Source organism: Passer domesticus, chromosome Z (genome assembly GCF_036417665.1).
Source record: "Passer domesticus isolate bPasDom1 chromosome Z, bPasDom1.hap1, whole genome shotgun sequence".
Classification (NCBI taxonomy): Eukaryota; Metazoa; Chordata; class Aves; order Passeriformes; family Passeridae; genus Passer; species Passer domesticus.
In genome coordinates this window covers 66,068,965-66,092,051 of record NC_087512.1, presented here as the reverse complement: position 1 = coordinate 66,092,051, position 23,087 = coordinate 66,068,965, and the positions used below count along the sequence as shown (strand labels likewise).

Here is a 23,087-nt window from a genome sequence, read left to right as displayed (position 1 = left end):
TACACATGGATGTAAACACTGGAGTGCTCCAAACAAAAAGCCCCCCAAAACTGGAAAACCCAAACAAAAATGAAAAAAACTTAAAGGAGCTACTTGGTTTCTCTGGTTAGTCAAGTTCGGCTAAAGGTCTACACCAACCAGAGAGTCTTTGAAAGAGGAGAAGCAAAATTTTGTTTTCAACAAAGTAATTTTCTATATTTGACTTTACACTTCAGTAGCAACTGCTGATTTTTACTCTGGAGACTTTTGGAGCACATGATAGCATTACACAATAAAGTTCTGGTGTCTCTCCAGATGAATTTTATTTCTCTCATGGTTTGTCTGAAAGGCATGGGTGCATGTGTGTGTATTCGTGCACACACACACACACACACACAACTAACACACATACACACTTTATTTAGCTTAGGATAAGTGTGTGTGTGTCTGTCTGTGTATGTGTGAGCAGACATGCATTTGTATGCATGTGTGTTACATCCACTTCACTTTGCAGGTTTCGGTTTACAGGACCTCTGGTGGACGATCAGTCTGTCTGGAAGAAAAGTACGCCCACAAATATCACATGGAACTAGCTGGGCTTGGGCACTGGTCCAGGCAGCCTCATTTAAAGCATCAAGATCATAGAAACCTTTGGCTGGAAAATTAGAAAAAGAAAGTATCAGCTTTCATTCTGGAGACCCACATTCAACTCTTTATGGAAAATATTTTCAGGAAATACCTGTTGACTGAGCCTTTCAGTTTAACCAAACCATATTGCTTTTGCAAATGAAAAAGAAAAGAAAGAAGCAAAAGAGTAAAAAGTATATAAAAAAGACTGGTTTTTGTCCCAAGGGTTGGATTAAATTAACTTCAAACTGAATAATTTTGTACTGTATGAGAGTACAGAGAAAACATCATGCTGTGTGTTATGATCTGCATTCTCAGCTAATTATTAACATTTTTGCATACCTACTATTATCAGCAAATTCACTTTTTGGCTTTGCTTCAACCTCTGTTTAACAAGCACGTGTTATCTGACCATGGCTTATGGGTGGGAGCATATCGTACTTGAGAATATGCTCTTTGTACTGCTCTGGACAAGGGGCCCAATTTTCTTCCTGTTAGAGCCTATGTAAGTTATACTAAAAAGTGGAGTAAATCTTAGATAAGCCTAAAACCTTATAGACAAAAACTACAGTACTTTAAAGCCACAACTTCCTGTGAGGTCATTGCACTGATGCATCTATTGTCATTTAAACACCAATCCAGCCTTACTGTCAGTTATTTTCCACTGCAGGAAGAATGACTGCTCTGAAAACTCAGGATCATTCTTCAAACACTCAGATGTGTTTTCAAGATTTAATTTGGGTTAAAAAACAAAAATCTTGTTTACTTTCATCTTGAAATTGACTTTCCTTTTGAAATGGATTTTCACACAGTGTTGTTTCAAACTGATTTGCAAAAAGGCCAGGCAGGTTGCTTAATACCTGGATTTAGATCTTAAGGGTTTTCATTTGAAGTGTACGCAGAAAAAAATCCACATGGCTCAAATTGAAGACGTATTTGCTTCACCCTTTTTATTTGGTATGACAATATAGAAAAAGATTTTTAAATCTGTTTTTTTTCTTTGAACTGTTAGCAGTGGACAATTTTTGAAAGAAAAGGATTTTTGCATTTAAAAATATTCCATGGTTTCTATCATTGGCACATGTTAGAGCTCTTCATTAAAGGCCCATACAATTTTAATATGATTCATATCCAATGGTTCACATAACCACAATAAGCCTTAGATCTCTTAATATGCCTGTTCCTAATGTTCTTTTTGTTAGAAGAGCAACCAAGTAGTGTTTCTTTTCTTGGCTGAGACAAATATCCCCTTTGCTTGCAGGAAATGAATGTGTATTTTCTGTACTTTGGAAAGTTTATGGAATATTAAAAAAAAAAGAAAAAAAAAGGAGAGGGAGAAAGAGAGATGACTTTCTCCTTGCAGGCATGTGTTAGGCATTCCACAAACAAAACACTGTGTAATGAGGGCAGTGGTTGTCTTCCCGTGACACTTGAGTTTTCAGAAAAAAAATTATGTAAGTTATAAAAAGTTTTATGTAAGCAGTTAATATTTCTGAGCTTTTTTTGAACGTTGTTTGTTTCATTCAACAACAGGGTAATCCCTCCCCCCGAGCTGAGACACTGTGAGACATGCAGTACATGCATGTGGTCTGAAGGTCAGTTATAGCATTTACCACATGATCAAGAGTAAGTCTTATGGAAAAAGAACAACACTGAGATTATTTTCTCAAAGCCAGGAATATGAGGCAGCTGCAGGGGGAACAACAATTTTAGCTCAAGCTACAGAACCGACCAGGCTTGCATCAGCAGGCATTTAGGGACAGATGCTGGAAGCAGGTCAGTATCCCCAGAGAAACCGTGGACACACAACACTTCATAGGAGATTGCAGGCGCCTGATATGACTCATTGAGTAAATGAGACAACTTTCTGATTCATATCTGGGAGCCTTCTGCTAGATTGTTTTCTCAAAGAGTTGGTTTCTTTCTGCTTTCACTCCTTCAAAACAAGAATAGTGCATTTCAAAATAACCTGATTTGCCTTTTTAGCATCCCTCTCTTTCACATGGAATTCTCATTTTCTCCATCTGTTCTACCACAAAATGTGTAATAATTAAAAAGTATTTAACATATAAAAAGGCAAATACAATGAAGATGTTTTTTGAACACATCTTTTGCTCCAGATTCAACTATGCCACTTGGCATCTGTTAACCAAGTTCCGATTTTATATTACTTCAATTTTGATTATTATTTTGAACATCTGGTTAGTGTTCTCAGTGATCCTGCTCTCTTCTGCATGTCTTCTGAGGACATATTTCTTTGTACTGCTGTAAACTGATCTAGTGTATGACTCTTTCACAAGTGAGTTGTAGGAGACTTTGTCTACTTTTCCAGACATTATGGGAAGCTGAGGGAAATTGTGGGGAATATAAAAAAAAAAGTGTGTGTGAATAAAATGCCTTGAGGAAGTGGTCCAAACTTGGCCCAAAGTAGCTCAGACCAGCTGGCAGGGCCAGGGAAAGCATCTAGCAAGAAAGGTGAAATAACTTTATGTGGGAATGGGAAGTCCCAGGAACACCTTCCAGGCAAAGCATGGATAGGAATTCCTTTGCATACTAGAGCGAACATATGACCCTCAGATACATATGACAGCCCATCTCTGGGGATGCTGGGGATCATCAGTGTTCATTGATTTGAAGAAGTGGTATCTTAGAAAACAGAACCCACAGCACAAACATGTAAAATTAGCAAAAAATGGATTGTTTATTTTGTACTACATATATATTTTTCTCCACTGTGTTTATATTACAGTGACTCACAATGAAAGCTTCTCAGACTTGTAAATAGGAAGGGATCAATATGGCCTGTTGACTGTAGAAGAGTCTGGCTGAAGTATCTATACCTATGTTGCCTGAGGGTATTTTATTTTAATGATTCTGTGTCATGTCTGCACGTTATTCTTGGATGTTTTTGCTTGTTTTAAGACATGCCTGTGTTAAAAGAAGTCAAAAAGTAGTAGTGTAGCTGTAAAGCAGGTTGCTAATCTATTTGTGTTTTGATTTAGGACACATTGGCACATACAGGAGGAATGTCCCAGGAGCCTAGTTCATAGACAATGACTACTTTTACTTTCAAGACTTTATGATAAGCTTTCCTTCTGTGAAGCAGAGGAAAGCATAAAACAAGATCTTCACAGTAAACTGGAGAACAAAGTACTTGCAAACTGTTTACCTATTGCTTTAAAATATTTTTTTTTAATTCCTCACACTTTTTTGCTCATCTGTCTTAATTTGGTCTGTAGCTTACCTTGCACGGTTCTGACTTCAGGTTTTTTGGGTTCTGGCCTTCTCAAGTGCTTGGGGAGGTTGTCATTCTCCTGGTGCCATTTTTTCAGGCATTGTGGCTCATGTATACTAATAGATTTTGTTCCATACTCACGGCCACATATGTAGCAAATCACTGTTGGTGGCCGTCTTATCACTTTTGCCTGCAAATAACAACCATGAAGAAGAAGAAATATTGTGAATCAGAATGACTTTGTATGAAAGCAATCATATAGATAAGGAACATGCTATCTGTGTAACTGTTTTTTTCAGTCTGGTTTTGTTTGTTATCAGTTCTGAGGCTAATAAGAGATATTGCCTCATTAAGTGGGCACCTGGAACAGGCAGGTTTCTTCTGCAGATGCTGGGCTGACTGATGTGTGTGACTAATCTATACTTATCTGTGTTAAGTTTCATCTCTTTTATTTTAATACCTTCAAGTTCATGAAAATGATAAGTCTTCACATGTAGAAACAACAAATCTGCTTCATCGGGTTGCAATGCAGCATCCACCTTAAATGGTTGAAGCCATTTTTTACTTACCAAGCATACGTAAATGGAAAGCAGCAACAAAAGCTTCATCAGCTGAACTCTTGATGTCTAGTACAATAACAGAAAGACTCCATCTTCTACCAGAACACAAATCAAAGTGCTGCGTACAGCCTAGGTATCTATCTCTATTAAGCTGGACAGTGAGGGCAGCTCTCCCAGGAGGTGATTTGGGTTCTTAACCTCACTTTTGACACAGATCAGTTATCTGGTGAAATTCTTGGCCTTCAAAGATTAAAACCAAACCAGGATATATGAGGATGAGGGGCAAAATAGGAACTGCTGTTTGTTTATCCCAAAGGCCGTAGTGTGAACTTTGCCAGTGACTGCAGCAGAACTGGACTCTAAGCAAGTCATTGTTTCCACACTGAAGATCTGCTTTTGTTCTCAGAGGAAAACAGCTCAACAACAGAAGAAAAAGATTCCTCAACCCCAAACTTCACAAACACGTAATCTAAGGCTGAAAAATGTATAATTACTGTGGTATTGCAGATTATGGACTCAGCTGTGTCCTTAGGCGTGTCTTGGGCTAGGCGTGGTATCCGTACCAGCCGTGCTCAGGAAGTTGGATAAAAACATGCTGTAGGGAAGAACTTTGAGGCACACAGATGGGTCTCACAACTGCCAGCACTTCCTACACTCCTGACTGCAGAATACCAGTAAGAGATGAGCTATTCCCTGCCCTCCTCCAGTCAGACGGACAGCCATGCCAGACCAAATACAGGAAACCTTTCTCACTCAAACAAGAGTTGTGGGGGTTTCATTTTTTCCTCTGCTGCTCTGTAAGACAAAGCATAACCTGTTCCCGTATTTATGACTCTTTCTGTCAGCCCATCACAATGTGTTCATGAAATTCTGGGCAGCTTTTCTTGTATTTATGTTACAGTCTGAAAATGTCATTAGTGAACAATCTGCAGAAGATTGCCTTCCTGTATCACACATGTAATCTCACTTACATGAAAGAAATACTATTCTATAAAGTGTATTTTTTCTGGGAAAAGTTGGACTTCATCTGGAAAGTTCTCACAGTGTCTTGAAACATAACATCCAAAGACAGGCTCTCCAAGGACATTTTCATCCTCTTGACTTACAAATGGAATTTCCTTGCTATCTTTGATAACACAGTATTTTATATGAGCATATTTTCTAATATATATAAAAATACAGCCTTCTCCTATTTTTTAGATTTTATTTTTTAGAATACAGCAACAGCTATTTTAAAAAAATCTTATAACTTTTCATTATCAAATTTCACTTACTTTTTTACTTCAAGTTGTCACCTAGAACTTGTCTGATTTTAAAGTAAGACTCTGGGTCCAGATTCAAAGTCTTCTGAAGACACTATACACTATATATATTTGTAGGCTCTAGAGAGCTTTAGATAAGGATGCTACAATCTAAACTCCTGAGGTCAGAGAACTCTTTTTAGTGTGCATGCCTGCTGTGGGTATGGTTATACTATTTCAGAAATGGTATCTTAAAAAATGCTAGGTGTAAAATCACTGGGAACACACTTTCCCCACGAGTTCTCATTATCTGGGTTCCTGCCATTCATTTAAATGGTTACTTATTGGCTGCAAACTAGGAAAGAGCAATTTGATTTATATTCAGATTGTAGGAACTCTTCATATGGTAACAGACTAAGAAAAAGAAATCCTAGTTCAAATGCAGAAATCTTTTCAAGTAGAAATGTCTGTCTTTTGCAATTTCCACAATTAAAAATGGTACAGAAACAACAGGAGAAATCGGAATTAATTAAAAGAAATCAGATCACTCCTAGGATAGAATTATTTTTCTTCCAGAAAAATACTGAGATTGACCCATCACCACACATACAATTATATACACAAATTCTTCCCTGCACACATGCTTAAAACCTGAAAGAGATTAGCCTAGCAATTGGTAGTAACAGATTTTTCTTTTTTTAACTGTGGAATCCAAGATATGATAAGCTTTACTTGGAATTTCTACAGCTGATGATATTTACCCTTCATTTCTCTTTGTTTTCAGTGTGTCTATCCCAAATGTAACATCTGGAGGCCTGCAGTTTGAAACTAAACTATTTTTGGAAACACCACAATTTTCCAACCCAAACTACTCACAGGCCAGTGGCTAGGCTGTCTGTTCACTGCTTTGTTTTTAACTTTCAAAAAGGATTGTAGGGAAGGTCTGTTCCTGAGGATATGTGTTATTATAAAAATACCTACAAATACTTAACAGTGTAGTTAGGCTTTCCTCTGGTGTCTCGGTGTTTTCTTTTTTACTCCAAGACTGCTAAGTATGTCTGCGTGACTATGAATGAAGTTATTTAGTTCAGAGGGCTATGCAACTATGTATTTTCAATAGACCTGACATTACTTAAGGTTAGCCTCAGGCTGCTGTTATGGTGTTACATGAGGTCAAATCCTTCCATACTGCACAAAGCTTTTTATTTCTTCTTAAGTACACACAATAAGACTGAATCCCAAACTTCCCTACATAAATATTTATCATCCAGGACTGCACACAACTCTTCCCTTCTTATTTGTTTAATTATCCATTTATTTTAATGGGAAGAGGGGGGGCATCCTGCTCTAGGATGGAGCTCTTGTCATAGACTTGAACTGCCCATGGATTAGAGGCTCAGTAGAAGAATGGTACAAGCACTTAGCAGCAGCATTCTATTGCTTTCATACGAAAGCAGCCCTTTCCACACATTCCTCTCAGCCAAGTAAAAGGCATTTTGCATAACGATCACAGACAAGGTATAGTATGGCTCTCATGACTATCCAAAGTTGCACCTCACAGCCTACAACAGCACTCATGTTAGGATCATATGCCTTGAACAGCAAGGTAATTCTCCAAGATTATGCATACCATAAAAAATATTACTCCACTGGAAGCATGAAATATCACATTTTGCTCCTGATGTGCTATCTTTTTGAGTATGTCAGCACATCCATGTAAAAGCAAAGGAAGGACACTCAGTCATTCCCAAGGATAATACTCGTAAGTTTCCTTCAAACCATCCATTCATTGTCCATTCTCATCTAACTTTCTATATTTGCCAGTGTTCTCCTAGGAAGTTATTCAAAACCACTGCAATGAGGCAAAAAAGCTCATTATTGACTTTCCACCTTCATTAGAATTATATGCATCTGAAGAAGCCTTCCCTTTACCAAGATGCTACATGGCTTTATGCTAGAGCAAAATATAACATCAAAGCTCTTGCTACACGAATTTTCAAGACTTACACTGTTAAAATGCATTACAATTCAGCAAAGGAAGATCAGTGAAATATTTTAGGTAGTTAACCAGATAAGAAGAAAACAGCAGATGGCAGCACCATCTAATAGGCTTTTAAGATCAGCATTATCTATTGTCAAAAACCCCATGACTCATATACACACAGCAAGTTACTGATGCTCACTTACATTTATCACATATTTTTGTCTAGGAAACAACAGAACACAGACTCTGTTTTAGTGCAAGTCTGAGTTTCAGCAGCTGCAGACACCACTTCCATTGTTTGGGGTACCACAACAGAATCCAAAGCAGAATTTCTGAGCTGATGTGACCTTTGAGAGTCTCTGAGCATAGGCTGTTATTCTGCACAACCAGACATGATTAACTCAGATGTGTTCATTGATTCTGAGAGCAAGGACAGGTACTGGAAGAGACAGCTTATAGAGACTGTTCAGTCTCCACCTCTATAAAGACATTTAATGCAGAACTGAGAAAGAGTTTGTCACTAATGATACTGGCCTAGTTGATGCCACACTTGTTAAAGGGGAGAGAACTCCAGGGCATACCGGCAGAGGCATACAAGGAGAAGTGCTTGCAGTTCTAAAATTAAAATGCACTTTACATGATATACCACTAAATCAGTCAGAACTTTATTTTGAAAATGAGGAAAATCCAGGTTTTTCATTTAGGGCATCTTTCATTGCATAAATTTATTTCACAGTAGCACTAACTCTCTTAAATAAATAAAGGCTGGCTAGTTTTTTTTCAGTTATTGCTTTCCTCTGATGTTCTGCTGAATCAGGAATTTAAGCAAGTACTTAAATAATTCACTGTCACAGTGAGTAAGACTGTTAGATGAGACAGGGACTGCCCCAAATGCTTTCCAGCCAGGACCAGAACAGTAGCCATTTCACTCCACCACTAGTGAAGCACTATTTTTTAACAGTATTAATAAGAAGCTGAGTAGCTGGTAAGGTGAGCAAAATGAAAACCATATGCTGAAAAAAGAGGAAGACTTTAGTGGAGACACAGACCTTGTCCCTGTTCATAATTAATCTGCAGTTATTCCATAAACTTAGTGCTTTTCCACACCCTTCAATGTGTGGACCTTTCAAAATGTTCAGCTGGAAATGAAGATTCTCTCACAGAGAATTTAAATCTACAGGAAAGTTGCTTCCTTTGACTGCTTCTTATAAGCTGTCTGCAAGTCCTGAAGAACCCCTTGGATCATAGGATATTTCTTTCAATCTTCCCATTCCATCTCTGCCTTCAGTGCATAATTCTGTACTGAAGAATAGACCTCAGAGACGTAAAATCCATCATCTCTTTCTGAAAGTCATTGTTAATAATAAAGTCCCTCAAAGTCAATTACAAACTGCAAGCTGTACAGCCTCATTAGTTCTGCTGTAACTGATGAACTGGAACTGCTTGGAAGTAAATGAGGAAACCTGTTGTTCACACAGAAGGAAGAGCAGAATTGAACAGATTTCATTTTGGCTCTGCAGAGCTCAGAGAAGTAAAAAGTGGCAATAATGTTGTTGTTCAACAAGTCAACAGATGTGAGTGAATCCACAAAGGGAGCAGATATGTTGTGCAAGAGGGTAACATTTTTTACATAGTCATTGTCAGTGCCAAACCACACTCTAAAGATTTTTTTTTACGGGATTATAATTATAGAAAATTGCCCCATCCCTCTCTTTTATAATCTACAGAATTATGTGTGATAGATTAAACTTTCTGCTTCACACCCATGCCTTTCATTGAACACTCACCTTTAGAGCAATGACAGTTCTTTGAAAAAGAGCACAATGGAGCGTAAACAGCATCACTTCTCTTACAACTATAAATGCAGCAGTGCAGCACTTTGTGGGTAATGTAAAATTTGCTTGTGGATAATGTAAAATTTGCTGATAAAAGCAAATTTGCCAAATATGTAAAATTTTCTAAAATATATCAATTAGTGGCCTCATATAGCATAATAAAAAAAAGGACTCATGAAGTCTTTAGTCTCATGTGAGCTAGGGTAATGCTATTATCTTAATTTTACTCAGCAGCTGGCAAACTAACATGTTACACACTTTGCCTTCTAAAGCATCTTAAGAAATGCTCTGCATAGTATTGCATTCCTTTGGTGAGTGAGAGACCTAAATCCCATTATCAAAAGTAATGTGGGCAATCAGGATTCCAGCCCACATTTGAAAAGAAAAAAAAAAAGGCCATTTATTTTGGACACTGGGCCTAAATTTAGACAACTATCTTACAAAACTCCTGGCCAAAAGACAGCTTGTGCAGAAACAAATGCAGAAAAAAATATCCAATTTTCCAAAACACTGTGTAGCTTTTGGATAATGTGAATCAGCTTCTTTATTCTTGGATCCTGAATCAAATTCAGTGGAAAAAAATGTGCAGTCTTATTTATTTTGTTGTTGTTATACCCAGAACTGCTGCCTTTGAACATGCAGTCCTCAGTAAACTCATGTTGCATGCCAATGTTAAGAACAACAGTAAAATATGAAAATCATATTTTGAAGTACTGGATGCTTGCAGGACAATGAAACATTGCATTTCATGTTAACTAAATAACAATATCTAACATTTTCTAAAACATATGACATCCAAACCTTGCCTAATCTGCTCAATAGAATCTCCTAGGGAACTAAATCAAGCAATAGTCCCTCTTGGGGATATAACTCTTAAACCCTCAACAGAGAACCCAACTACTCCCATTCAAAAGGAAAATCAAAATAAACATGAATAAGTGGTTTCCCTCATTCCCTTCCCACCATTTCCCTTTTCTTTATCCTCTATTTAGCAGAGAAAAATTTGTATGGAGCTAAAAGGACCTTCTGAAGAAAAGTGATTTTAAATTTGATGGCAAGCCAGTCTCCCCAAGCATCAAGATGCATGCACACCCTTTCATATAGGACATGCTTAGCAATTTACCTGGTCTGATACAGCTGGTGCAGCCCTGCTCGTTCCTTGATGGGCCTTAGATGGATCATCACTTGCTGAGGCAGGTCCAGATCTTGGTTCTTTACCAGATTTACTAGCGGTAGCGCTTGGTAGCCTCGCACCTCTGCCACCTCCTTTGCAACACCTTTCATGCACAGGGAGACGGTCAGGAAAAAAGGTTCGGCCACAGTGTCTACAGGGCACCAGCTGGGCCTGAGCACTGTAATAAGCTGCTTCATTTTCATCTGTAAGTGTATAGGAACCAGAAGCAGTAAGGACCTCAGGTTTCCTGGGCTCTGGCCTTTTAAGGTGCTTTGGTAGCCGATCGTTCTCAATACGCCACTTCTCTAAGCACTTAGGTTCATGTATAGCAATAGATTGTGACCCAAATTCTCTGCCACAGATATAGCATACCTTGAAGGGAGGTCTTCTTGGGACAGGTGTTTTAGGCATGTCTGAAGAATTTGACTTTTGTGATATTATTGCAGTGCCTGGTCACCTTTTCTGGGATATAGCTTCCAATGTACTCCTTTGGGAAAAATTCTGGGAAGTCCTGACACATAAGATTGTGAAACTTGCTCTAAAGGCGAGGTGTTAGAGATAATAATAGGGGCTTCTTCAGCTCTTGACAGAATGCTGTAAGTTTTGTTCACTTGTTTTTCTTGACATTTGTTTTCATGAAGGGTATCACATTTCAGGAAACTTCTCTCTCTCCTACGCATAAAGAGCTTGGGAAAGTCTGTTATTCAGAATGGTTCTATATCTTCCAAATCCATTTTCATGAGCCAAAATATATTTGGGACTTCAAAGCAGAAACACCGAACCTTACAGCTGTTTCAGTAGAGAAGGGGGTTTCTGTGTGTTTTCCTTTTGTCTTTTGTTCTTACACAACCCTGAAACAAATGAAATTAGTGTAAATGAATAAATGTGATCTCTCCAGTTAAGGTTACTAACCACTAGTTTATCACAAGGCACAATTAACATTGCTAATCTGTTATATTTTTTAAATAGCAGATAAGTAACATGAAATATATTCTTATCTGTAGTGATCAGTTGAACAATGTAAATCTGAAATTCTGGTCCCAGAGGATTTTAAAATCATGATGGACATGAAATAAGATGGGTTTGAACAAACTGAAGCTGATGACATGCAAGTGGTTTGGTGTACATGCTTTATTTTCAGTTACTGATAGAACTGGTATTTCTGGCTGTCTTCCATTTACAAGCCTTCGAAGTTGATACTTAAACGTCATTTTCCTGTCTCCAGAGACATAAGAAAAAGTCCCTCAGTAGAGAGATGTCAGTGTCCAATCTACAAAGGTACAGTAAGAGAGGAAAGTGTTCCCTGTCAATCTATTGTCTGAAGGAGATTATTAGGCCCCTTAATTCAGCACTTGTGGTGTCTTAAACTTTCTGACCAGTCTTGATTCTCAGAGCAGGTTTCTTAATAAGGCTTACTGAGGTGCTTTGGGGGCTGAAGTACATGCTGGATGAGAGAGAAAGGGCACTGCATTTGTTTAGTCTCCAGGTATTACTAGATACATTTCAGTTTTTCATGTCCAGTCTACCCCTGTAAACAGATAGATTTGTGCTTTATCCCTTAAATGTTCATTTCTTACAGTATTTTGGGCTGGTCCTCCAAGGATTAGAAAATATAATTCAGACTGTACACATGTATGGCAGAGGCTACTGTTTTAATTACATGGAGAAATAAAAAACCAAACTAGCACATCATATAGATACGTAACTGCCAAGGACAGTCTGCTTTATCTGTAGTAGAAGAAATATCTGGCTCAAGTCATCTTGCCCGTACTGAATATTCCAGACTTGATCTCAATCCTTCCAAACTTGTGGGGGATTTGTAACACAGTGACATATCCACACTGGCTGTCTTGGTCTCTTGGTTTACTTCCTCTGATGCAACCATCCAACCTGGATGTTTTTACTGCTTTTTTGCCATGTCACCATTCAAGACTTTGTTCCCACTCATCAGCCTTTTCACCTGCATCTGTCCCATCTCTAAACTCATGGGCTGATTTTTACTATACCCAAATGCAATGACACAGTTTTGTCATTACTTTTGAGATGACAAACTTAAACTTTGTCTGTGTCACTGAGAAGCAAGTGAGTCTCTTACAAATATTCTAGGGGGTATCTTAAGTACAGGGGCAACAGTGGAAAAACAAGTTGTCACCAGGTTCATGTGAGTAGTCATCCTTTTGCCAGGCACACAAGATGTTTCGATTGCTGCATTGACACCGCTTGCTTAAATACTCACAAAGCTGCATACTTCTGGGACACTTGGGATACTTTCTTATTTTACAGAAAATTCCTGTGAAGATTGTATTTATTTGTAGGCAAACTGGAAAATGTGAACACCATCCGACCCAGTCTGTGATTTGTACTGGAACAAATTCATAAGCAAGTATGTTAGCTGTTAAAAATAAAATTTCTGAGGACCATTATACTTGGCGTATTCAAAGTTAACACCTCATCCAAAACTGTATTAGATAACTTCAGTCAGCTGAAAAACAGGCTAAAGTGTGTGGGTGTAGTATCCTCTCATGTATAGAGGATACTACAGGTATAGAGGATGCTATCAGGTATATCAGGTGCATATAATATACATTTATGGTTACACAGAACTACAGCACCAGAATTTTTAGTTCCGATATCAAAATAACAGGTTCAGCAGTTTGTGAAATTTAAATGTGCAAACTAGTATTTAGGCTACTGTACTGCAAGGCTGTTTGAAAGACTGGGAGAGTTTCCAAGGAGGGTGGCCTGTTGGATGAATCCAAGTTGGGAAATAGCCAAGCTCTTTAGGAGGATGAAGGGAATGGAGAGCCAGGGAAACATTAAAGGGTCATGAAGGCAGGGGAGATAAGGGTTATTGGCAGGTCACAGGAAGGGAGCATCAGAAAGTTCAGTAACATTTCAGGGAACTTCTGAACTTTGCAAGGTCCTATTTATGTCCTATTTATTGATTTATGTCAAAAAGAAACTTTCTCATACCTGAGAGGATTCTTAAAGCAACAGTGAACACAGAACTGCCTGCCATATGAAGAATGTTAGGTGACTAAATCTGTTGCCATTAGGAATGAATCAGTCAATAAAAGATGCTATAAACAATCTATTAACAATATAACCTATTGTTGGATTTCCAAGCTTGCTATTGTAAATACTTCATAAGGGAATTATGCTTCCTTGTGGGGATTACACCATTTGGTCTACATTTATTCTTGCCAAGTTCACTGTTATTATTTGGAAACTTCCTATAAATTCAGTGTGAAATGAAAAGGCATATGAGCAGTTCAAATCTTCTCTCAAGCTCAGTGTTAAAGATATGGAAGTATATCAGGACTGGGATTTAACAATTCAAAACATAAAACTTTCTTATGTTTTTCTTTGTAAAACGTTGCAATATGTTTTAATAAAGTGGGAAGGTACAGTTGATCATTGTGTATAGCTATGGGAAAACATTTCTCTCCCCTGCAATTCCAATGAGGACAACACTTAAAAATTTTTAATTTCATGAACTGCAGTAACAGGTCATTACAACTAGTGGAGAAACTCAATGTAATTAAAAGCAAATGAAATACTATGGCTAGTTTAGAATCAGGATAAGAGCTTCAGTCTAACCAAAATAGAACAGAATGATGAGAGCGCAAACAGCTCGATACATCAATCATTTTCTTGTCCTGAAATGGGAACGGGAACTCATGCACACAGTTTTTAAATTTCACCTAAAGAACTGCAACAATAACATTACTGCAACAACAGCAACAATAGCATTATTAACCATGCCAGAAATTGCAACAACAGCATTATTAACAATGCTTCACTTATGCTGCCTTCTTTTAGCTGCCATGTATGATTCAACTTATAGAAGTGGAAACTTCCCCGAAACAGCCTTCGTTATGTATTGTTTCATGTCAGTGTTGGAACTTGGAAGCAAAGTTGACACATACGTTTCCTATTTCCTGTATGCAGCCCATTTCTGAAGAGCGACCCTCTCTGTTTTTCATCTCTCTTGATTCTCTCATGTAAACAATTCCTCAAAAACCATTATAAGTCATTTTATAAGCCTGGATTCCTTGACTGAATTGAAAAAAACATACTTGTGTTAGCTGGGGGATTAAATTGGCTGTTTCCAATGAATCCGCAACACTACTGCTTTTGACTTAGCTAGAATTCCACACGGAGACCTCCCAGCTGTAACAAAAACAGAGTTTACCTTATGGAAGAACACATTGCATGAAGCTTTCTACTACCAGGACATAACCATGCTTATTCAACGGACAAAGTACAGGAACAGCTGTGAGAATTTGGGAAATCTGTTTTTGTACAGTTTATGGATGCTGACTGGAATTACAGCCTTTCCATGTGTAGCTGTATCAGACTGTAAGCTCTGCTTAATCTATATGGCTGGTGTAGTGTCACTGTTCTAATCTGCTAGCACAAAAAGATAAATCCTTGCACCAAATAAACACAGAGCTTTCAAGCTTACATGTCAAAAAATGCCCCAAGAACCTCTTAGACACGTTTGACTCCTTCTAAAGAAGAGACAATTTAAAAAAAATCCCTTTGGACATGCTTGGCTTCATCTAAAATCAGAGACAATTTCCAGGAAGACCATAAACAAACAAAGTAAGCAGTGGGAAACAACTACTTTGCTATTTTTTAAGTGCTTGATAAAGCTGAGAAGGATTTATATGGAGTACTGGCTTCAGGTGACAGTGGCTTAAATCCAGGAGGCTCTTTGGAGAGGTCATCTATAATTGTAGAATGCTTACAAAAGTCAGGACTCCCATAACAGAGTTATGAGAAATTCTGCATAGGTTCATCTGCTTGAGGAAGAGGATGAAAGGCTACAGAGACACATAAATGAAGAGGAAAACATATGGGTCCAAAATGGTGGCAAACACAAAAGCCTGACAGAATCTCAGCTACAGACAGGTTGTCAGTGCCAAAAAAAGAATAGACTCATTTTAGCTTGCAGAAAGGAACTGGTTCATTCATTATCTTGGATTCAAGAACTCATGGTTGTGTGTACCCTCGTTCATATAAAACCCCACGTCACTCTGACTTTTCCCTTTGTTTTCCCTTCCTTCAATACTACACTCCATGTTGTATACTTATTCTGCCTGTCCACTATGCAGTGCTTGGAACCATAAGCTTTCTGTTTGTGACACAACGTAGTTATGTGGGTCTTTTAATAAGGGTGATTAATGTACATTGGATTAAATTCACAAGTATCCTAAAAGAAAAGCTTTTACTTGTAATGCCTAACTTTACTGTTCTATAAATTGGAACTGTCTCAAATAGGTTTAAGTAAGAAGCAACAAGCAAAAGCTTCTTGTACAAGGGCACCCAGATATCCTTCTTTTTCAGTTTGGGCTGGACTTTGTAAACAGACAAAGGAGAAAACTCAGTATAAGGGGATATAAGATACAGAGAGATGATATAAGTGATCTGCCAAGCATAACACAGCAAGCCTGAAAAATAAGAAAATTAAATTTAGATTTTCTAGCACCACAATACTGAATCAGTCCAGTCACAGGATTTTCTAAGGCTGATCCCTAATTTACACTCAAGAAAAAAGTTTTTTTTCCTCTACTTTCATGGGTTCTCTTTATATTTACATATAAAAGAGGTGTCAGAAATGACCAAACTGACACCCTCTGCTGAGTGCCAGAAAACACTGCTTCAGGCTCTTTCCAAATAAAATGTTTTCTATGAGGCTTCCCATTATTCTTTAAGGGAAAGGAAATGAAACCAGCATCTTGAGCTTTATTTTTTCTTGTGCTAAATGTTTTATATTTCTCAATTATAAATCATTTTAGAAATCTGTTAAAACAAAGTACTCAAACATAAGCTGGACAAAAATATCGGACAATTTGTAATATCTTACTGTTGGATCTGTTTTTCACTGCAAGATAAAAGGAAAAAACATTTTTATGTTTCCAACAATATTTTTAGCAAATTAACCACATATTAAAAACCTCACATTTTTCCAGTTGAGCACTACATTCTCTCCACAGTTTCTGGCTGAAGGAATCTCCTTTGGTTAGTCCTAGAGACGAATAATTTCCTTCAGTCATGTGAAAAGAATAATCTATTATTTTATGGAAATAAATACCACTGAGATGTAGAAAATCCAAAGTGTACTATGTCAACATCCTTCATCTTTTCACATCTGAGCATGATCCATGTCTTTATGCATCCTCCTCTTTCAAGAAACCATTTGCAAGCTCCAAAACATACAAATATTGGCATATACCTCACTTCCGTCAGCTTCAAGACTTTGTAGCACCTAGTATCACAGCAGCCTGACTTAAATGTCTCAGGAGCAGTGCACACTCAGAAACATCCAAGTGTGCAGCTTGCTCTAGCAGAGGATCAGGTGCACATACACCTTTCCTCCCATTCAATTTGCAGCCCAGACTGTGGTGGCTATGCCTTTGTTTGAAGTGGATTCAGCCAGAAGGAGGACAAGAAAAAATTACCAAAAGCAAACAGGCCAAGTTAAAAACCCATTGTGCTCTGATATTTCCAAACAGGCTAGAACTATGTGGGGATCTTCTAGTGAATATTTTCCCACTGTTCAAAGTGTTGGTTAGAAAAAACTGGAAGTTTCCTCAAAGATGTATCCTGTATGACTTACACAAGAGAAAAATTGTGGGTGTCTCTGAGCCTGTGTCTGCATGTGTGTGCAAAGGTCCACTACAATATAAGATAAGGAACATACATATCCCAGAAGTTTCTGTACAGCTCTTATACAGAACTATTTAAGGTGTTCTTTGTAATGAGACAATCAACGTAGTCAATGTTTTTCACAGTTTTCCTCTGACCAATGAAATGACCAGGTCCTTCTCTGGATTATCTTTCTACCTAAAGCTTCATGGGTCAATCAAAAAGTCCCTGGTATCAACAGTAGCTAGTGTATAACTGGCATTTAAGAAGACCCTATATACGATTATGCAGTAATTAGTTCTATTTTACTTAATTAGTTCTATGTAAGTTTGTGAGTGTGTTACCAGAGAAAGCTAGAGACTGCTTCTAGAGACCCAGTAGTTCTTTCATGTTATTATGTCCTCTGGCCAAACGTAAGAAATAATTCGTTTGATTTGATTGAGATCCTAACATTATGTGAAGAAATTATGACTGCTACTAGTTAAAACACATAGGAAAAAATGAAAATTTTTAGTGAAATAAAATGTAACTTTTCAGACTTTTAATATTCAAGAACTATTAAAATTCATAATTCAGTAACACCATTCTCTCACATCTCAGATATCCTTTAGACTCTACAGTGTTCTCAGTTTTTATATTTTACTTAGTGATGCATTACAGCTTGTGAAGGTAAAGATTACCTTTGTTTTACTCACAATTATTTAATACACTCATCTCATATTCCAAAGTAACAATATTACTGCCTCCACACTTGTTCTTGTTCAAAAATCAGCAGATATATTCCCAATGTGATAGACAATAGGGATACTTACACATCACACTCTGAATCCTCTTCAGTTACTAACACACATCTGTGATATTTATCCTGCAAATCCTAGATAAGAGATATGCGTGAAATAATGAATAGATAGGGGTATGTTAACCCTGCCCACAGCACAGAAGTACGAGAGGAAGTGCAGCCTGAAGTATGCCTACACAGCTCAAAGTGAGCTACCTCTGCTTTCTAGCTCAATTATCTTTGTTCATCATTTCCATTTCTGCAACTCATATGCACAGAATCAGCGTTTTTTTTTCCCCAGGGATCTGGAAGATAACTATGCAATTATTTCAAGGTAGTAGGCTCATCCTTAGGGAGAAAAAAAAAATGGTAATGGATAAATGCATATTCAGTTATGAGTCTAAACCAAAAGAATAGAAGCCAAGAATGTCAGCTTCTACAAACTGACACAAGTCAGTGGAAATCAGAAGAAGATGACACATGTGCTGAGAGCGTCTCCCTGGAAGTGTAAAGTTATTCAGTGATGGAAAGACACTTTTCCCAATAATCTGCAGTAATACAGATACATTATATAGGATATAGTAATCTAAAGTGGTAAACATTCTTGTCTTTTACACTGTAAATCAATCTTAATAGGCTGTTTTTTATGAATAGGAAAAAAAGTGTTTCTGCTGATAAACAATTCCATAACTAAGGTTTTTGGTACTTTTGTTATGAACAGGATACTCAGATAGATAACCTGATTATCATGGAAATTACTAAACTCAGCAAGACAGGACAGCTACTAAAATATGAAAACTAAGTGAGCAAAGAGCCACAATAGCAGAAGAGAAGCTGAGGGAATCTAGAGCAGCAATGAAATTATCTTAAGTGGAAAATGTCTAGAAAAGCAAAACTCTGGACATTCCAATTATCTTGTGAAATGTTGGAAAACCTAACAAGACATTATTAAATGCTCATTGTCGCATGAATAATACAGCATATCCTAATACTTTGCAGAACACTCATGATGTAGTGACACAAAAAAACAAAGGGCTGTCTACTAAATCTGTTATGGAAAAGTGTGCTAGGAGGGCTGTTCATCATGACCATCAAAAGCCTTAACAGCACTATAGCACTCATTCTGACAGCTCTTGCTTGTAAAAAATCTTAAAAGCATCATTCTTCTACGTTATTGTTTTTCTCCTCCAGATTAAATCAACAGTGATGTACAACTGGCGTCAGAGGATGTGATGTATAAAGGTCATCAAGTTTTACCTGCTACCTCTGGGTCGTGATGATTATGTAACTTGTCATGTTTAATGATCATCTTTCTCTCACTTTGTATTTGAAGCATTGGTCCATATTGTCCTGTTTTCTGTCTTGTAATTCTTTGGTGAACAGGATTAAATTCCATGTGCCAAGAGAAATATGGAATATAAGCCTGAAATATCCCCAGATAATGTGGTTTAAAAAGAGATATGTCTGAGCTCCCTATTGTGTAGCCATAATTTCACCTGTTTATAAGCCAGTGCATTCTATTAGACATCAATGTCCTACAGAGTTAAGTAGACAGAAAAGTAAATTTTAGTAGAATATATGAATTTGTAATAAAGGAAATGGTATTATTTGTAACTTGAGCAATCAGTTCAGTTATAGTACCTCAGGAATACATTTTGCAGTAAGCTTTAAAATAAACCACTTGGAGAGCAGTTTTCTGTTTCTGTTGCACTTTCCAAACAAAACTAAACAAAACAAAGCAAAACAAAATGGCTTTTTAATAAACCTTTTCATTATTGTTATGTACTGCATATTTTCCAGGAACAGAACTGAAAGAGATAATTTGTTATATAGGGCAATCAGCAATTATGTGCCAAGTAGGGCTGCCTTTTACAGAGAGTAACACTTCTGCCTTGCAATGTCCACACTGTTGGCCATGAGTACTGCAATTGTATTGCCCTGCCCCTCAAAACACTCACATAAATGAAGAGTGGGGAACCAAAAAGTCAGAACATCTGACCTGGTAAATGTTCACGCACCATTTTTTCCAGGCCAGGCAAACCTCTGCAGAAACAAATTCCAAAGAACAAATGCATTATCCTCACAGTAAGCACCAATACACGTGAATGTATTGCCAGCTAGCTGGTCTAAGGATAGAAAGTCACATAAATCTTTGTTGATTGACCTTTCTGCTTATTTACAACTGGGCCCCTGACCTTGGCAGGAATCTGACCATCTGGTTCTCAGGGAAAGCACTGTTTTAGTTGGATGAGGACAGGATACAGGACTGCATTATTTAAGCCCTGGCTCACTGTGGCTCAGGCCAGGCGTGCTGTCAGTACCATCTTCACAGGGAAATCAGGTGAACCCCAGAAAACTGGGTGAGCTCAGAGGCCCCCGTGCCTGTTGGCCAGGCAGAAGAGTGGCCGGGACTTCGGGAGAGAAGGAAAAGCATGGCTCCTCCTCACCCAACCAATCTTCCACCACCCTGCCCGAAAAAAAAAATAAAAAATAGTTCACAGGCTTATTCAGATCGAAGGCTCTCGAGCCCGTGGATGGCACCTAATCTTTCATGTCCTCCTAAACACCTATTACCTCCACTTGGATCAAAATTCCCTCATGCCCCCTAAGGCTGGGTCTCTGTGCTGCTGCCCCGTGGCTCGGCGTGCCCGCTGCGCAGGGAGGGAAGCAGGGAAGCAGGGGAGCAGGGAAGGCGGGAAGGCGCTCACATGCCCGCGGCCAGGCCGCACCGCCCGCCGCCGCGCCCCGCGCGCCGCCGTTACCGCGGCAACGCCGCGCCGCGCGCAAACCCCTGCCGCCGGCGCGGCTGCCGATTGGCCAGCGCGGCTGTCAGTCACCGCAGGGGCAGCCCCGCCCCTGCCCGCCGGGCGCTGAGGGGGCGCGGGGAGCGCCTCGGGTTTGGGGCCAATCCCGATTTTTCCTGGCGGGGAATGCGGCTGAGGGGAACGCCGGATCAGCTGAGCATCGGCCAGTGTTCTGTGGGGAGTGACCCTGCTCAGGCTCTGCGGCCTTGCACAGCGACCCCTCTCTCAATCCCTTTCTCCTCTTGCCTGGGCGAGAAGGGACAAATGGCGTCATTGTGAAGTCCAAGCAGCAGAGAAGGATAAGCATGAGGAGTTCTAAATCCATCTCCCACGTAGGCACTCTTCTAATTCAAAAATTCACACTTTTCAGCCAGACTGTTTTCAACACTTTTCCAAGTTTAACTTCTGCAAGCTTCATATTTTCCTTGGAAGTTAATTCTTACAGAAACAATGATAAATAATTGCTACAAGAAAACACCGCTGGTTCAAGCATTCCCATGGCAAGAGTTCTCCGGTGGCAGTGCCAAGAGCAAGCCAGCAGAGCCGCTTTCATGCTGCCCTTTCCTGCATAACAAACTTCAGTTGTCAGTGAGAACTTAAAATGGACAACAGGCATCATTTGTGTAGGGTCATGCCAAGAGCAAGTGTTCTGCTAAGCAACAGAGATGTACTGCAAACAACCTCTAGTACCTGTTTGAAATTTTTGGTGTGCCTGGCATGCTGGTAAGGCAGAAGAAAAGCGAACCTATCAAACAGGCATTTGCAACATCACATCCTTCAACTAGGTGAATTCCCAGGCCTGAGACCCAAAGTTATACTTACAAAAAGCTTTCAAAGAAGTAAAATCAGGTTGTCTGATTTTACATGTTGCACTGCAAAACGTCTGTGTGCAAAGAAGGAAAGTGCTAGCATGCAAAGGCCTTTGGACACTGCAGCGCCAGGAAGCCCAACAGTTAATTCAGCTTTATGCTGTGTATGACAAAGGATGTTCATCAAATGAGTAGCACCTGGATTAAAAGCAAATTACATTTAACCTGCGCTTTGCCTTAGGGTTAAACACAATTTCTATTGCACCAAATTTATTGTCAGCATGACACAGAGCTCTGACCTTTTGACAGAATTAGAAGGCAGACCCTCTTTTTAGCAGTATTTGCAGAATGCGTTGATGCCATAAAAAAATACAAGAAAAAATTATGTCACCTTCATCACTGATTTTATCACCCAAGACTGTTAGTTTCAACTTATTTGAAGTTACAAAACTGTGATTATTGTATGTGACAGATTATGTACTAAAGTGCTAAAGAATAATAGTGCAGTTACAAAGTCAAAATCTAGGAAGTGCTAAGATTAGAATTACCCTTTGACTCAGCGATCTAACAGAAAGTTTATAAATAGATAATAAAAGTGTCTTTCCATGTTGTAAACATCTACACTGACCTATGTGTCTTCAGAAAATAAAAAATAATTTTTCCCCATTGTATGATTTTAGGTGGTAGACAGGTAGGACTGTTGTTTCCACATGTTATTTCCACTGTCTCAGATGTCAACTCAAAGGTCTGAAAATAGAAAGAGGAGTAATCACACTACAAGATTTAGGAAAAAGACCCTAACAACTTGCTATGTTTTTGTTTAAATTAATGAAAGTGTTTTCAGATCATTAAAAATGAGGAATAAACTAAACAATATTACTCTTCCAATTTAAAATCCCACCCTAAATCCTTAAAAAATTCTCATCAAGGTGAAGGAATTAATTTTCTGGTACAAGTACCATAAATAAAACAGGTGGATTTTTAATAAGTTACTATGTATATAAAACTTGGTAATTTTTCATATAAATTAGTACCAATAATATATTAAAAATGGGTCAGAAATTTCCAGCCGAATTCCTGAGTGGTGTATTATGTAGGTATATAAATATGTACCTATGCTTGTATGTGTGGGGATGTTTAGGTATTTGAAAAACCAAAAATGGACAACCCTGAAAAATACTTGCTATATTACATATGCCATACATGTGATTTGCTGCAGCTGACTGGTACAGATCTCAGTGTTATTTTAAATTAAACAGTACAAAGTTGCATTTAATCTGTTCTGGTTTGTATCTTTTCCATACTCTGTTATCAACTCTTGCTGACTAGATAGAATGCAAACAAAAACCACAGGAATTACTTTTACCAGAGAAAGAAGAACAGTACAAATGAATTGCTTTCCGCTGT

At 38.4% G+C, this 23,087-nt stretch overlaps 1 protein-coding gene across 1 annotated transcript; it reads right to left on the bottom strand.

The window, feature by feature from the left end:
• Window positions 1–277: 277 nt before the first annotated feature.
• ZNF475 (zinc finger protein 475) lies at window positions 278–20,757 on the bottom strand. Its single transcript, XM_064403858.1, has 4 exons — window positions 20,567–20,757; window positions 10,585–11,486; window positions 3,851–4,031; window positions 278–634 (listed from the first exon to the last, which is right to left on the bottom strand). The coding sequence occupies exons 2-4, from the start codon at window positions 11,044–11,046 to the stop codon at window positions 483–485; spliced, it is 795 nt and encodes a 264-aa protein (XP_064259928.1). The 5' UTR covers window positions 11,047–11,486; window positions 20,567–20,757; the 3' UTR covers window positions 278–482.
• Window positions 20,758–23,087: the final 2,330 nt, after the last annotated feature.

Bases quoted from the DNA above. Each gene is read 5' to 3' on its own strand.
- ZNF475 (XM_064403858.1), bottom strand. From the start codon at position 11,046: ATGCCTAAAACACCTGTCCCAAGAAGACCTCCCTTCAAGGTATGCTAT. The intron at 4,032-10,584 runs GTAAATTGCTAA...TGTTATTTGCAG, and splicing joins CACCAGCTGTATCAGACCAG to GCAAAAGTGATAAGACGGCC. The intron at 635-3,850 runs GTAAGCTACAGA...CTAATTTTCCAG, and splicing joins TGAAGTCAGAACCGTGCAAG to CCAAAGGTTTCTATGATCTT.